The sequence below is a fragment of the Hipposideros armiger genome, unplaced genomic scaffold (assembly GCF_001890085.2).
Source record: "Hipposideros armiger isolate ML-2016 unplaced genomic scaffold, ASM189008v1 scaffold_0, whole genome shotgun sequence".
NCBI lineage: Eukaryota > Metazoa > Chordata > Mammalia > Chiroptera > Hipposideridae > Hipposideros > Hipposideros armiger.
The window spans coordinates 3,672,416-3,689,636 of record NW_017731350.1 but is presented as its reverse complement, the minus strand read 5'-3'; the positions used below and the strand labels follow the sequence as shown (position 1 = coordinate 3,689,636).

The following is a 17,221-nucleotide window of genomic DNA, read 5'->3' as shown; positions in this document are numbered from 1 at the left end:
TGCACGCCAGAGAAGGATGGGGAGCGTACCCCGCCCGGCTGTCTTAGCCTGGCTGCTCCCTCAGGAGGTTTCCATGGGACCCTCTGTGTGGGGCTGGGTTGAGCACACTGGCTGTGCACAGATCTCCTTAGGAGCGGGCAGACCGGGCAGGGGTCTGCGGAGGCATGTGTATTGGGGAGGGGGAACGCGAGAGCCAGCTGTGGGGCCTCTCACTTCATTCCAGTCACTGCCCTTTATAAATATTTATAGCAGTTCTCCTACTAAAAATAACATCCTGGAGCCCAGGGAGGAGAAAAAAATAAATGCAAAGCACCGGGAATTGGGATTGAAGATCATGCGTGCCAGAGCAGAATGGAACCCGGAGCAGGGAGAGGCTGTGTGAGCACCGCACCTCAACAGGGCTCCCTCTGGCGGTCACCGGTCAGGGCTCCCAGGCGGCTGCCCCAGGCTTTGGCGCACAGAACCCTCTCGCTGCTGGAGGAGGACCCGTCCAGGTCTGCAGCACAGAGCTCTATTGCTCCCCCTTTCCGCCTGGGCTGCAGAGCAGTGAGCGGCACCAAAGCGGGCGGGCAGGCGGGGCAGGCGGAAGCCTAACCAATGTGAGAAAGGAAGGCGGCTATTTTTAGCACTGTGGCCAGGGCGTGAATGTCTGTAAGAACTGAGCAAGGCCTGAAGCTGTCTTTGCACGACAGAGGGAAAAAAGCTGTTTGTTTTAAAAGGTCAAAGGTAAGGAGGAAACTTGTACCCCCACCCTGGGGAGCACGCCACATGCCGGCAAGACGCCAGCAAGAACTCCGTCAGGTCAAACACACAGGAGACTTGTGCTGTTTCTTTTCTCTTTTCAACCTCCCTGTGGATTCCAGTGGCAGAGATGAGACCATGCCCGGAGGGGAGTGGTGAAGATGCTAGTTCATGCAGGACTGTGCCAGGGGGCTGCCCATCAGCTGGGCACCGGGTGGTCCCTCCCACTTCCCACTGGCTCTGGGCTCCCCTCTCCCTGGCAGGTGGTGATGTCTGGCAGCCTGCAAGCCTGATCCAGGTGTGCAGGGAAAGACGGACAGGAATGCGCCTCTGGGGGAGGACCTCGCCTTCCTCTGGTCGATGCCAGCTCACTCCACGGTCCCCTGTGCCTGTGCAGGACAGACACACCATTACTGGAGGGTCTCGGAGCAAAGGCTGCTAACATCTGCTGGGCAGGCGACAGTGTGCAGGGATGGGCTGTGGAAATATTTCCTTTCGCCTCTGAGATGAAAAGGGCTGACAACACTCACACCCCCTTTAGCGAAAGGCACACTAGTCTTTGGAATCATTGTCTAGGTCATGGGGTCAGGAAGTGTTTCCAGAGAAGAAAGAAAAAACTGGGTTGGAAGTGCAACGTTTGGAATGCGGTGGTTTCTTGGGAAGAAGAATTGTGACTGAGAAGAGCAGAGAGGTTGGAGACGTGCCTGTGAACACTGGGCGGGAGGGGAGAAGGCCTGTGCCTCATGCTGAAGGGAGCAGACCTTAAGGGTCCCTGAAACAGCCACCTGAGGTTTCAGCTTTTTTTTTGACTCGACCGCTGCTGGTGAGTTTCTGCTAACTTCTGATAGGATTAGGGGACAGCCTTAGGAGAAAATGACCCAGCTCCAATTCTATTGGGTCGTGGGGAAAGTCATGACGTATTTTGCTGTTTTTCAATGCAAAAATGCGTCATGACTTTCCCGAGGACCCAACAGTTCTGGCACCAAGCTCCTGGGACGTGGGCCTTGGTTTCCTCATCCGCAGGAAGAGGAGGTAGCCAGATGGCTCCGACTTGCCTTTCCTTGTCCCCCAGTTCCTGTGCCCTGGGGAAAGGGGCTCTGGCAGGCTCCTGAAGACAAGTCAGCTCCTGACTCCCTAGCGGATGGGGCAGCCTAGGGCTGCTGTTGGGAAGGGCCCTGCCTGAATGTGCAGGGAGTTTAGGTAAAAGCCTGCCCAAGCCCTGGAGGCTCTGTGATTTCCAGGGCAGCAGAATTTCTGCAGCTTGGGTGCTGCCCATCCGTAGCCTGCAGGGTCCCTGACTCAGTGCAGGCTCACAGACGGCAGGTCCCAGGGTGCCAGCAGAACAGAGCCCTTCAAGGGCCCGGTGCAGCTGGGGGCCGGGGGTGCCAGGAAATGGCCCGAAAGCTGCTCCAGGATGACACTACTTGGAAAGGTTGGGAAAGTTTCTTTTCTGGATCATGGGCTGCAGCCCTGGCTTTCCTGCCTGGAAGATTTGTAACTAAGGAAGATGGCCTAACTTTTAAACACAAGAAGTGGGGAAGGGGAGGGAAAAAAACACTGAAAACTAAAGAGAAATCTCAAGGCTGCACGAAAGGCATCTCATGCTTGACATAACTCTTCTCTGGAACAGACTGGCTGTCCAATTACTTTCGTCCCTTCCTTTTAGCAAGCATGCTCAGAAACTGCAATATCTTGGAAATGGAACTAGGTAAGAGTTAAAGTCCTGAGATGGAAGAATGTGAAGGACTCATTCCTAAAGGCAATGGGTATTTGCCTGTGGGGAAACCTGTACTTTAAAAAATATTTTTAGGAAGTGAGAAGGTGCAACTTGGCCAGGTGCCACGGGAAATGGCTTGGTTGGCGTTACAGAGACAGGGTGATCCTGCGTGACAGAAATAGGTGTCTGGTGAGGAACTGCAGCAAGGTTACAGCTCTGGATGATGGAACCTCAGGGACATGCTGGCTGTGGTTTGGGTCCCCAGAGAGAAATGACACTGGCCTCAGGAAAGCAGAAACCAGGAGGCAGAAGAAGCCCCAGGATGTGGGTGGCTCTCAGCTGGTCTCTGAGGCCTGATCCCAGAGACTGCTCAGCTAACGGATTCTGGTCTGTCAATGGCATCCCAACACAGGTGACACCAAGTCCTGCCTGAGGCCCAGACCCAGGCCCAGCACAAGAGAGGTCAGGGCCTGGACCCCAGGGCAAATAAGTGAGCATGCTGGTGGGGCTGGGCAAAGGGAGGAGGTGCAGGTGGGCTCTTTAAAGGAAACCTGACTTGGGCTTGGAGGTGTGACTGGGGAGGGAGAGGAGGGAAATACAGACCTTAAACAAGAAGGGAAAGGGCCGTGGGGAAGCAGACAGCGCTCTGTACTCACCGCTCCTCCGCTCTCCTGGCTCCTCTGCTAACCTGTGCAGCAGACACAAACAACACACCGAGGTCACACCTGGGTCCTCTCACCACCCTGCATCTTCTCCCAGGGGCCTCCCTGACCCCTGCACCCCGGGGCTTCTGGACTTGCCTCTCCCCTTGTCCCTTGTAGGCCAGGAATGAAAATGGGGGAGGGTCGTACTACCTATAACCAGCACCTGCAACCGACATAAAACAGCCACGGAGACAAGTGCCTCTCAGGAGAAGGCAATACTAATACTAAAAGGCAACAAAGCCACCTTAAAAGTAGGGAGCATTTACATCAGGGAGGCACAGGGTACAGGTCTTGAAAGTAAACAGGGTGAAATGAATTAGCCTTTGATAGGGCAGTATTTCCTTCCTGCACACAGATCTGCTTGGGATGCTAGATCACTCTCGTTCACCCTGGAACCATGAACACTGCCTGGCTCCTCTAACACCTGTGTCTGTCCTCGCAGAGGGCCACGGCCACCAGTCTACCAGACACGCAGCGGTGTTCTGTAAGTGTGCAAACTGACGCACAGCTCCCAGCACCATGGATGGCAGGTTCTGGGAGGGGCGATTGTGAAGAATACAAGAGCATAAAATGAGGCTCTGAAGTAATAGGAGTGTGGGAGGTTCTTTTCGTCTGTTTCATCTGTGTAGTCTTGGGTACAAGCACTCACCACTTCAGGTGAGGAGTGAGAGGATGCAAAATAGGAACGGTACCCCAACAGAGCAGAAGCGTGCCCCAGGATACAGCCAGACAGACAGCCAAGGTGGAGCAGGGAGAATCCTGGGGGCGAATGTGGCTGTGAAGTCCATTTCAGCCATGAACTCTTCAGTTCAGAAGTGTCCATTTGGTTCTCAAGGGTTTTGCATTGAGCTTTGTCTGCCTGACAGGGTGCTGACCAAGTTGTGTTTATATTATGTCAGCATGATTTCAACCCTAAAGAAGCAAATCTCTTCTCTCTTTATGGTTAATAGATAGTTACTGCTCTCTAATGCCTATGTGACAGGAGCGACTGCAATGTCAGTCTATAGGAAAATCTCATGCCCAGATCATGGCAGAGAATCCGGTTGGTCCATTAAAAAAACTTGGTTTTAGAACGACACCCAATTAACAGCTACATGTTAGTTACAGAGACATATCCTAGGACTTTTATAATGTTGAAAGACAAACTTTTTAAAAAAACCCTATCCATCTTTCACCCTAACTCTTATCACTCTTCCCCTTGGGGATAATACCTAAAAGCCACAGAAACAGAAATTCAGGCATTCGCACAAAAAGATTTCACATAGACATACAGCAACTCGGATATATGCCCTGCAAGAGACATGAGGGGACACTAAGAGCAAGAGGGACAGAGAAGAGATGCTGATAGGGCAACACAGGTGTAAAGACACAGGGCTCCCAAGGCCAGGAGACACCAGGCAAAGGAAACCATCCCCGGGCCATATGTGGGAGGCAGCCTTGAACCAGGACTCAGGGCTGGTGTCCATGGTCAGGAAGAGGCCCCAGTGGTTAGGACAGCGTCCCCTGTGTGCTTCGGGGGAGTGAAGGGAGGCTGAGGAGAGGCCATGGGAAAAGCTATTGGGGAAGGGAGGGGAATATGGGAAGGGAGGCCAAAGCAGCAGCTGTTACATCTGCAGCCAAGAACATTCCACGTGGATGCCAGGATCTGGTTGGATTGTGTGTGTGCGTGAGTGCTTGTGTTTGGAGCATGTGTTTACATAAGTGTAAATTTATCTCTGTGTAGCTCCTCTTCACCTCTTGCACTACAACACTCCTGCCTTCTTCCAGTCTCCTATCGGCACAGGAAAGGCAGGCCTCCCTACCTTTGTTTGTAGCATTTCTGGATGTTTCAAACACCACTGCCCTCTACTTATGACCTTTTGACATCCATGCCAAATATGTCATTCTCATCAGTTCATCACAGCTCTTGTCTGCTTTCCCCTAGGCCTTGGTCTGGCTCACTGGATGATTTCAGCACCTGAGGGACGCTTTTCCTCCTCTCCCAGATTCTTTGGCAATTTCAGTGCCCTTGCTGACAGACTCCAAAGCCCTCCCTCTCTTATCCACACTCGCCCCCTATGGGTGCAAACAACACTGCAGACTCCCCCATTTCACGATGTTCCCTCTTTCCTATCTCAGATTCCCTGCCTGTTCTGATATCTTCCCATCCTTTCTTTCTTCACTTCACTTAGTCTACCAGTCTGCTCAAATGAAAGCACGGGCGTTGGAGGTAGAGACACCTGGGCCAAATCCAGGTTCTGCCACTTGCTACCTGTGCAAGTTCTTTAACCACCTTGAGCCTTGTCTAGAATCTTTCCCTCACAGGGCTGTGAAATCAAACAGGAGGGGGTGTTAAGTGCAGAGCGGCCAGCAGGGACCTTCCATGCCTTCACTGCCTCGGGACAGCACTCCATCTCTCTCCCTGACAACATGCTCTCTCTATAGAGCATATCATCCTGTTTATTTCCTTAGATTTGTTAATTTATTGAGATCCCACTATGCGCCAGGCACGGTTCTAACATGAAGTTTGGAGTCAGAAAGACCCAGTTCAAACCCAATATCCGCTACTTAATAGCGACATGACCTAAATTTCTCTGAGCCTATTGCCTCATTGGCAAATGGGAATATATATCTCGCTGGGTTGTTAAGGAGTAAATGAGATTGTATGTGGAAATCATTTAGCACAGCTCTTCATACATAGCAAGTATTAAGGAGGTTTATATATGATAAAACTAGGGAGGCATTACAGGCAGACCTTGTTTTATTGCACTTTGCTTTATTGTGCTTTACAGATACTGTGATTTTTACAAATTGAAGGCCAGACCCTCCACCAGCAAAAAGATTACGACTCACTTTATTGCAATGCTTGCTTTATTGTGGTGGTCTGGAACCAAACCTGCAATATTTCCAAGGTCTGCCTGCACTCTCCTTTGCTGATACCTGTCCTCATTGCTTTTCATTCTTCTTTGAAGCCACAAAACCATTTGGCTATTCTGCCTACAATAACCTCTTCCTTTTCAGACTCCCTTCTTGTATTTATAATCATATATTCAAAGTCTGATAACTAACTTTTCCTGCCACTTTGTTTTATCTCCTATTTATTTTGCATATTTTAGTCTTGCTTTCCTAACTATATTATAAACTCCTTGAGGTGATGGGTCATGTTTTGTTTTACTTGTATCTACTTCCTGTATCCCAGCTGTCTATCATAGTATCAGAAATCAGGAAGCTTTGTTGATCCACTGACACTACCACCTCTATGGAAAAACTTGACGGTCCATTGGGAATAGCAGGTAGAAGGAACTGTGGGAATTTGAAAGCTTTGGGGAAAGGGGCAACAGGAAGGAAAGCAGAAACAAAAGGGAGAAGGGGATTTCATTCCAAGGCTAGATAGCTCTGACTCCCATTCAAACTAGGGGTCCTGGCCAGCTGCCTTTACCTCTGTCTTTCCCATTCTGCATCTTCTCTTCTTCTTCCTCTGCACCTTCCTCTGCTGTGAAAACAAGTCCAAGGAGGCCTGTGACCCTTCAGCACAGGACAAGCACAGAAGGGGGGTGAAGGGAGGAACTCGGGAGGCTTGGGATGAAGCCCTAACTAAAGGCTCATGGCTACAGCCTCCAAGGTTGTTACACTCACCTAGTCTGCACCGTGTGGTCCAGACCCCAGCACTGGACCTGAGCTCAAGACGCAGAGCAGTCTGATGTCACCTACCCTGCTGCTGGTTTCCCTGGTGACTGGGGCGAGGGTGGCTGCCTCTTCTCTACGCCTGTTTTCCCTAAGGTGATTATAGCTACCTGGGATACATCTAATATCTTACAGTCAGGTTAAAGGAAGTGACCATAAAATGCACGGCGAGGAATACCTACGTTAACTGTCTTCTGTAAAAACAAACCAACAACTAGAGGCTTTAGCCGATAACAATCTTAAAATGACTGAACAGAGCAAGGTGGCTATGTGGGGGAAAAACGAATGCCATCTAAGGTTGCTCTTGAAGGGGCCTGCTCAGGGGAGTCACGGTCACTGTGCTCTGCAGGGACAAGACTTCCGTGATAAGGAGAAGTGTGCTCAGCCCTGGGAACTCACTTTGAGTTGGGGCTTTGAAACACTCGGCTGCATCCCGGTGTGGGCAAGCAGGATGGTAAACTGAAAACCACATCCCATTAGGAATGGCTGAAGACACTGCAAAGAGTTGCCTAAAGAGGAGAAGGCTGAGGGAGAGCCATGCTGTTTGCCATCAAATACTTGAAAGGCAACATAAAGAGGAGGATTGAACTTACTCTGTGTAGCTTTAGAGGGTTGAATGAGGATCAACTGGTTACAGGAAGGCAGATTGCAGCTCCCTGATAAGGGAGACCTTCCCAATGAATGAGCTCACCAGGAGTCTTCAACCAGAGGACTTTTATATCGGGAGGCAAGCTGGAGTAAAGGACTTCTAAGACCCTACCCAACTCTATGAGTCCATTATTTGTGAAAATATTTCAAAGAGGAGGGCAAGCTAGGGTTATAAGTGGTATGTCCATACTGTATAGAATATATGTAAAGATAATTTGAATATCTAATCTCATCCCAACAGAAACCTCCACAGAGAGAGTAATGTGTTGGTGTTGGGTTAAGGCTCTTTCATTCACTGAGAAACTGGCGTGCTCACGTGGAAAGGGAGCTTATTTCTGCATTTTATAGAGATACTGTGCCATGTGTGGCCTTAGTCCACGCCTACTTATGGACTTCAGCGCTTGAGAGTAGAGCATGAGTGAAAGGGGCCCTCCTGGTACTGCAGATTTGAATCTTGTCCTATGTGGGGATGAGTGTAAGGGCGTCAGCTTAATGTTCCTAAGACCGAAATTGTAGGGCCAGTTTTGCCCCTTCGAGCTACACAGCTTTAGGCAAATCACGTTTCTGGTAATCACTCACTGCATTTCTAAAGTAAGGGAACCGGACAATGTGGTCTCTAAGGTGCCTTCCCAATACATCATGCTGATTTTTAAAAACCCATCCTTTCTTACTATGAGAGATTGCCAAGGATCTCCCTAAACTTGTAGTTTTTGTGAAGCTATTTGGTCTGCACTTTGTGTTAATGATGTCCAGTTAGCTCTCATCCTAGTGTGATGACTTCATGAGCCACTTATTTTGCATAAACCCTAGTAAGTGGCCACGAGGCACCAGTGTGGTTAATTCCATGACCTGAAATCCCCTAAGAAAGTCCCTCTAAATGTGGGATTTCTGGCATCTGTGAGGAGCTGTATTAGGGAAGGCACTTTCTAATCAGTTGTGAAGTCACCTCGAAGGCAGTCAACTCTTCTGTGTGTATGGAGGGGGCAGTGCTTATGAAGGGGACTAAGAAATGGTACCGAAATGGGGACAGTGTCACCATAACACTCCCTGCACAGGACAATCGGCATCTTAAATGTATTGGAAAAACGAACCCAGGCCTCACACTTTTTCCCTTCTAAATGAAAACAGGCAGATCTGACAGCAAAGCCACGAGCCAGAGCCTGATCTGGTCCCGTGACAACACTACAGGTGTGTGCTTCATCCCACGGTGGTCCGCAGAGCGACCCAAGGCTTGCCTTCCCTAGGAGCAGGGACTGACGATTTGAATGTATGTGTTTGAATAGTTCATGGAAAAATTGATTTATATTTTTATTTAATAATCTTGTTAAGCTACTTCAAGGCATTTAAAAGCACTACATTAAGTGAAAAGAAACAAACAGGGGCCGTCTGTATGAATGACCTATAGCACGTAGGAAAGGAACCCACGTGTTTTAATATGTTAACGTGGGAATCTGACCACTGGGGGGGGAAAAATTAGTACATATCTGGCAGCTACAAAATGGATGGAGTCACAGGGATTCTTAATACGACATGATGATATGGAAATGGCCTTTAATTTTTTTCTCTCTTTCTTAGGTTTTATAGAAGGGGGGAAATGCAATGAGGTAAGGGCCTCTGGGAAAATCGCTGAAAGAGCTATGTGAAGGCGAGACTGAGAAAGGAGTCATAGATGAGGCTGAACAGGAGGAGGGAAGGAAGCAACAGACACAGGTCATGAACTTCAGGTGAAATCAGAGCCTAGTCATGGACAAAAGGAGAGAATAGGGTTTCAAGACCAAATCAAACAGGAGAGAGCAGAAAGGCAGCTGGGAGAAAGTCCAGGAGCTTTTGTGGCTGCTTCGGTTGCAGTCATCCAGGAAAAGTCCAGAGCGAGCTGGTCGGTCAGGCCTGGGGAGAGAGCAGCTGGGTGGGGCACAGGGGGAAGACACATTAAGTGAGCAGGGGGCCTCGCTGTGCTGAGAGATCGGAATCTCTTTAAATGCTGAGTGGTGTTTGCTCCACAAGGTGTACTCTTAAGAGAAACCGAACTGTGGAAGGATCTCTATGTGATCGCGCGTGGGAGAGGGCGCTCTGGGTGAAGACATCCAGTGTGTTCCTAGAAGGCAAAAAGACTGAGTGGTGAAATGAGGCGGCGTGTGCTCTGTGAGGGCGTTTCACCCCGTGGGGAGGAGGTGAGCAGGGCGTGGGTGGGCGCTCTGGGCTTCACCTGAGTGGAGCTCCTTCACCAGGGATGACATGGTGTTGGTGATGGAGTCAGCAGCCACCAGCAGGTCATTGCGGAGGTTTCTCCTCGTACCTGAGAAGAGTGAGAGCAGATGGTGATGCCAGGTGGGTGGGCGTGCAGAAGGGAGAGCGGAGAAAATAGCTCCGTCTGCCAGGCGTTCGGACACAGGGCAGAATACTTAAGGGGAGATGGGGCTGCAGCAGCCCCACAGCGCCCAGGCACGTCAGGAGCACAGGGTGCCCAAGTCCATGGTTCTCCTCCCTCTGCTCTACCTGAAGAGCAGGACCCTGTCAACTCCACACTTCTTAGCCACAATCCAAAGAGCTGGGTTCCAGAACAAATACTGAGCCCAGGGCTCCTCGGCCTCAGGCAGGACTTCCCACTCCAGCATTACTGCCTCCCTGGCTTTTGTCTCCACCCCAACAATACTTCCTCAGCCGCCTCATTTCCCCAACTACATCTGCCCCCAACCACGTAACACTGCTCGTCACTAGCTCCCCAGACAGCGGTGGCAATGCCATGCTCAGTGTGCCTTCAGCAAGGTCCTATTTAGAGTTCTAGTCTTCCTCCTCTTGCTCCCTGTAAAGAATTTCCAGGGCAAGCACATGATTTCTGGGATTTAGTCCATCCAATTCCTCTGGAGGAAGCAAAGCCCAAAGGACAAGGCACTTCTCACAACCTGCAAGAAAGAGCACAGAAGCCCAGGAGGCCCGTTCTTCGCACACACACCAAGCCTACGGACCTCCTGTTGGAGACCAGCCCGTCTAATGAAAACGGGCCAGCGCCTGACTTATTTATACTGTATATAAAAATCTGATCATTTAAAACTAAGTGCACAGAAGACAAGAAGCTGAAAACATCTCAGTGAGAATCTTGACTATGCCTCCAAACCCCTTGGACTCTCCATTACACTCTGCTCCCAAAACTCACCTTGTGCAAAGGCCTCCTGCATGTCCCCCCCGACGCCGCTCAGTGGGTCCTGCGGACAGTGAGTGGGCGTGGAGCCAGCGGATGTGGAGCGCATGGGCATGGGCATCGGGTGGCTGCCTCCACGAGTGGGTGATGTATGTGGCGATCCTGTGGCCTGAGCCTGGGAGAATCAAAGAGAAAAAATATGGTATCTCAGGTATCTTATGTCTTTCAAGAAGGGGAAAAGTCCTTTTTCTTAGTCAATCTGAGACAGCGACAGGGTTCAGCTCAGTGGTACGATGCACTGCATGATTGCGTGTGAAAGGGAGTCAGGCTGCCTCCAGGCCTGGAGAGGGGAAGAAACAGAAACAAGAAAGGGAGAGGACAAAAGGGGAGGAGGGAGAGAGAACCCTGTCAGAACAGACTGAAAGTGGGAGGGAAAGCAGAGGCTAGCACAGGGAGGCCCTTCCGGGAGACAGGCCCCGTAGAGTAGCTGGGTCAAGGACGTGGGAGGGGTTGGGGTCACACAGTTGGGAATAATACACAAACATCTTCCATTTTCGTTTGCAAACACATTCATGGACATCATCTCATTCGATCCTCACAATACCTTGTGAGTATCAAGGGCATACATTTTTGTATACACTTTATAGGAGAAAAACAACGATGCAAGAGTAAGAGCTTTGTGTCAGGCTACATAGCTCGTCAGGGGGAGATGCTAGAATAGCCCCTTCCACCTCAAGGGCGAAGAAGTGGACTCTGCACCTCTCAGCTTCGGACCGCCTGGGACATGCGCCTGAGTGAGTGTGTCAGTAGCTTGGCAGCAGCTGCTTCCCAGGAGCTGGGACATCCAGACTGTCACACTGCACATGTCAAACACACACAGAGAGGTCTTTTGTGGGACATCCTGCAGGGACTAGGTGAGAACGGACACATGTTTAGTGGAAACTGAACTTTCCTTGTGAAACCTCTGGTGTAGCTTTGGAGAAAGCATGGAGTAATAGGGATAAAATTGAAAAACTCCGGTTCAAGGGAGCTCATTGAGATTTGGGCTCTGCTGCCCTTCAGAATAAGAACAACTGAATATGGCCAATAGACGGGGGTTTTCTGTGGAAGCAAAACTGGGAAACTATAAGCCAAAGTGTGCAAATGAGCTCAAATGAAGATCATTATCTGTTTGGGATCTAGCTCAGAAACCCCACATACAGACAGAATTGGCCCGAACAGGTTGACAGGCTGTATGCACAAGGCCTCACCTCAACGCTGCGACCAGTGTGGGTGCTGGACTCCACAGGAACCATTTATTCTCCATAGCTCCCACTTTGGGGGGGTATGTGTGTGTGTGTGTGTGTGTGTGTGTGTGTGTGTGTTAGTTTGAGAAATTAAAAAAAATACAGAAAGCTAAAAAGTATAACATGCCACCCAAATTGATAATTGTTGATACTGTGTCAAATTTATTTCAGCCTAAAAACACTGCAGATATACCTGAAGACCCCATTCACCACCAATTCTTTCCAGTCCCAGTCCCCTCACCTGATCCCTTCGGAGGCAACCATTAGCAAAGATTTTGGTGTGGAACGTTTTACTTATATGTCATATGTAACTATGAATAATATATATTTCATGCTCTTAAATTTTGCATGAATGGTATCACTTTGCAATTTGCTTTTATTACTTATATTTTTTATGTCTTTCCATGATACAAATACATATGAACTTAGACCCTTATCTTACACATTATATATAAAAACTAACTCAAAATGGATCATACTAAATATAACTACAACTATAAAACTCTTTAGAAGAAAATATTAGGCAATGACTTTTTAGCTATCACAAAAAGCATAGCTACAAAAGAAAAAAACATAAATTGGACTTCATTAAAATTAAAAACTTTTTTCAACGGACACCTTTAAGAAAGTAAAAGGACGACTCACAGAATGGAAGAAAGTTTTTGCAAATCATATATCTGATAAGGGGTTTGTATAAAGAACTCTTATAAATAATAAAAGGACAGTAACCTAATTTAAAAGCGGGCAAAGAATCTGAACAGACATCCTCCAAAGATGACACAAGTGTCCAATAAGCACATGAAAATATGCTCAACATCATTAGCCAGCAGGGAGATGCAAATCAAAACCACAATGAGATACCACTCCACACCCATTAGGATGGCTATAATAAACAAAGACAGATGATAACAAGTGGTGACAAAGATGTGGAACCCTCATAAGCTGCTGGTAGGAACATAAAGTGGTGCAGCTCCTTGCGAAAATAATCTGGCAGTTCCTCAAAGGGTTAAATGTTGAGTACAATATGACCCAGAAATTCTGCTCCTATGTGTATACACCCAAGAGAAATGAAAACTTACGTCTACACAAAAATTTGTACACAAGTGTTCATAGCAGCCTTATACAAAATACCAGAAAGTGGAAACAATCCAAATAGCCATCAACTGATGAATCATTTAAACAAAATGTAATAGTCTTACATTGAAATATGGTTCAGCAATAAAAAGGAAGTGCTGATGCTACAACATGGACAAACCTTGAAAATACGCTAAGTAAGAGAAGCCAGTTACAAAAGACAACATATTGTTTGATTCCAATTATATGAAATGTCCAGAATAGGCAAATCCATAGAGACAGAAAGTAGATTAGTGGTTGTCTGGGGCTGGGAGGCTTGGGAGGAATAAGGAGTGCTAACGTGTATGTAGTTCTTTTTTGGGGTGATAAAATATTCTAAAATGGATTGTGGTGATGGTTGCACAACTCTGAATAAATGAAAAACCACTGAATTGTATGCTTTAAAAGGGTAAATTGTATAGTATGTAAATTATATTTCAATAAAACTATTATAAAAAAGACACCACTGAGAAAAATAAGAAGATAAGCCAGGGACTGGGAAAATTATTCACAAATTATATCTGATAAAGAACTTGTGGGTCTTTGCAAAGATTTTTTTTTTTTTTTTGGATTTGGCACCAGAAGCAAAGGTAACAAAAGCAAAAATACACAAGTGGGACTCCATCAAACTAAAAAGCTCTCCACAGCAAAGGAAACCACCAACAAAACGAAAAGGCAACCTACTAAGTGAGAGAAAATATTTGCAAATCATATATGTGATAAGGGATTAATATCCAAAATATATAAAGAACACATGACAACTTAATAGCAAAATAACAATCCGATTAAAAAATGGGCAGAGGAGCTAAGTAGACTTTTCTCCCAAGAAGACATACAAATGGCCACCAGGTACATGAAAAGGTGCTCAATATCACTAATCATCAGGGAAATGCAAATCAAAACTACAGTGAGATATCACCTCACACCTGTTAGGATGGTTATCATAAAAAAGACATGAGATAACAAGCGTTGGTGAGGGCATAAAAGAAAGGGAACCCTTGTGCACTGTTGGTGGGCATGGAAATTGGTGCAGCCATGATGGAAAACAGTATGGGGGCTCCTTTAAAAATTAAAAGTAGAACTACCACATGATCCAGCAATTCCACTTCTGGATGGATATGCAAAGAAAATGAAAACAGGATCTTGAAGAGATATCTGTACTCCCATGTTTACTGCAGCATTACTCACAATAGCTAAAATAGGGAAACAACCTCGTAAGTGTATATTAGTGGATGAATGAATAAAGAAGACGTGGTGCATATGTACAATATTATTTAGCCACGAGCAAGGAAATTCTGCTGTGTGTGATAACATAGATGGACTCTGAGTGCATTATGCTAAGTGACATAAGGCAGACATAAAAAGACAACTACTGCATGGTATCACTTACATGTGGAATCTAAAAAAAGTCAAACTCATAGAAACAGAAGGTAGAAATGTGGTTGCCAGGGGCTGGGGGGTGGGGAAAGAGGGCGAGGTTGGTAAAAGGGTACAAACTTTCATCTATAAGATGAATAAGGTCTGAGGATCTAATGTATAACGTGGTGAGTATAGTTGATAACACTGCCTTGTATAATTGAAATTTGCTAAGAAAGTAGAACTTACATGTTCTTACACAAAAAAGATATATATGTGAAGAGATGGATTTGTTAACTAACTAGGTGGGGGAATCCTTTCATTATATACATGTCTATCAAATCACCACAATGTACACTTTAAGTATACTACAATTTTTATATGCCAATTATAGTTATATGAAGCTGAACTAAAACACAAACTAAAAAAAAAGAAAAACACCCTTGTGTCCAGAACATATAAAGAGCTCTTACAACTGAATAATAAGAAGACAAGAGAACCCAATCACAAAACGACTTGAATAGACATTTCACCCGAGAAGATGTACCAACGGGCTAATAATCCACATGAAAAAATACTCAACATGAGTAGTTATTAGGGAAACGAAAACTGAAATCACAATGAGATATCACTTACCCACTGAACTGGCTACAACCAGAAAGAATAACAAGGATGTAGGGAAACCGAAACCCTTGTACGTTGCTGATGGGACTGTAAAATGGTACAACCACTTTGGAAAACATTTAGGCAGTTTCTTAAAATGTTAAACATAAACTTACCATACGATCCAGCAAATTTACTACTGAGTATGTGCCCAAGAGAAATGAAAATATATGACCTCCCAAAACTAGTACACAAATGTTCATTAGCAATAGTTTAATAGCCCCAAAGTGGAAATAACCCCAAAGTCCACTGACTGGTGAATGAACAAAAATGTAGCTTATCCAAATAATGGAATACTACAAAATCTCTATTTGCTTGCTGTTTTTACTACTGCTTAACCTTTATAATAATTTTCCATTGACAATTAAACATGTTCTATCTTGTGAAATATTCTCTTCTATTTTTGTCAGTGGTTATACAATATTTATTATTATTTACTTTTTCAGGGTATCTATCTTTTCTCCCCAACTAACTGATCAACACTTTAGGAATCCTGTTTTGGCTCGATAACATTGTCACATATTAATATTGCATTTTGGGGAACCACCTCCACCATTTACCCTATAGTTACCCCCACCCCCACCCCCAGCTTGCTGGCCATTTTTATGGGAGACGGAGGAAATAATAAAGCATCCAATTCATTCTAGTTTGGAAAGTGCTTATGAACAGCCAGATCTAGCAGTTTAAGCCCCAGTCCAAATTAGATAAGGAAGCTGGGAGAGAGGTGTGAGAACCCACAGAAAAGGTAAGACAGTGGCATGTGGAGGCCTGGCTTTGCAGGGAGATCCTAGGAGCCAGCACAGTGTGGGATGCAGGACAGCACGGAACTGGTGGACACTGGCAAAGCCAGGGCCTTTCCTGGGCCTCTGAGGGCTGAGGGCCTGGGTTGCTTGGGCAGCCTCAAGGAAGGACCCATGCACGCCAGCAGCTGATGATTTTCCCATAGGCTGATACCGTGAGAGACAAAGAGCCTGAAGTTGTCTCTCAATTACGGAAGTTAGAACCTCGGTGAGATCAGCTGAGGACCATGGATGCTGGGCGAGCCTATGACTTCAGAAGCCTCAGCCATGGAACAGGGGATGCTACCTGTGAGAATCAGGCCTGTCCATCAGCAAAGGACAGGATGGCCTCAGCTCAGATCAAGTGGGGGCTGTGGACAATCCTCCACTGATGCCACAGCACCCAGCGTTAAGTCCCCAAGGCGTAACACCAATCTTGGGCACAGGAAGGGGCATGAGAACTTCCAAAGTGACTGGCTTCAGAGTTTGTCTGGAAATGTCCAGCTCAGACAATGAGCACACAAGAGAGAAATTAAGCCCAGTTAAGAAAAAAAATTCTTTTGGTCTGAGTGTGTGGCCTGTGAAATTCACACCCACTTCACTGTAGGACAGCTATCTGTAATCCCCGAGGGCAGACCCAACATTAAGCACATGGCAAGTACTCAATACATCGCCTTCAATGACATCTGGGCTAGGCACCACTGCCTGAGGACTGAACGACAGAGTTGCAAGACCCGAGACGAGCGAACAGTTGCTTTTTGAGAACGAAAACTGAACCTTGGCAAATATTTTAAAGGAAGATGATGATGGGGGATGAGGCAAGAGGGATGGGCAGGGGTGGACAGCCACATGTGACTACACTCTGAGGTCAGGAAATGAAACTTACTGCCTACCACTAGTTTGAAAAGAATCAGGCCCCCTTCCTGGGATTGTTGCCCAGGACATGCCTTCTGAGGAAGATAGAAACCAGACTCCAAAAGTTGTCTTTGTTCGGAGCAGTAGAAAGAGAAAAGCTAGGAACACTGTGAAGGCCTCATTTCCCCCATGGATCTCAAACTCCAGCCCTTGGTTTTAGGGTCGTGTTGGATTAAAACAATGCTAGGGCGGAGCTGTCAGGAGCCCCGTGTGAATTCTGGTTCCAGCAGAGCACTGACGTTTGCGCATCCCAGTAGGCCAGTAAATGCCAAAGGTCCTGGGGGAGAGACACGAGTCATGGCCAATGATGTGCCAGGCCTGAGGCTGAGGGTTCAGCAAGGCCCTGGAGACCAGGGCTGACCTTGGATGAGGTATACGGTGGTGCAAGGGATGTCAACTGACTGCTCCTGGGTGGTTTAGACAGAAAAGGCAAAAGGACTGGCAACAGTTTTTCAATCTATCAAAAGAACTGCAATGTCTCGCCTTCAGGCCTCTAC

At 47.0% G+C, this 17,221-nt stretch overlaps 1 protein-coding gene across 20 annotated transcripts in view; it reads right to left on the bottom strand.

The window, feature by feature from the left end:
• Positions 1 to 950: 950 nt before the first annotated feature.
• Positions 951 to 17,221, bottom strand: part of DTNB (dystrobrevin beta) — a 216,757-nt gene continuing 200,486 nt past the window's right edge. For 5 of the 20 annotated variants that reach the window (XM_019644345.1, XM_019644515.1, XM_019644993.1 and 2 more), the window contains 5 exons: positions 10,628 to 10,787; positions 9,680 to 9,769; positions 6,581 to 6,634; positions 3,115 to 3,146; positions 951 to 1,130 (listed from right to left, as the gene is read on the bottom strand). In XM_019644345.1, the coding sequence (XP_019499890.1) occupies positions 3,142 to 3,146; positions 6,581 to 6,634; positions 9,680 to 9,769; positions 10,628 to 10,787 (309 nt within the window). In that variant the 3' untranslated portion in view covers positions 951 to 1,130; positions 3,115 to 3,141. Of the gene's footprint in view, positions 1,131 to 3,114; positions 3,147 to 6,533; positions 6,635 to 7,224; positions 9,569 to 9,679; positions 9,770 to 10,627; positions 10,788 to 17,221 lie in introns of those variants that run through there. The other 15 variants (XM_019644834.1, XM_019644908.1, XM_019645277.1 and 12 more) reach the window with 7 other exon arrangements.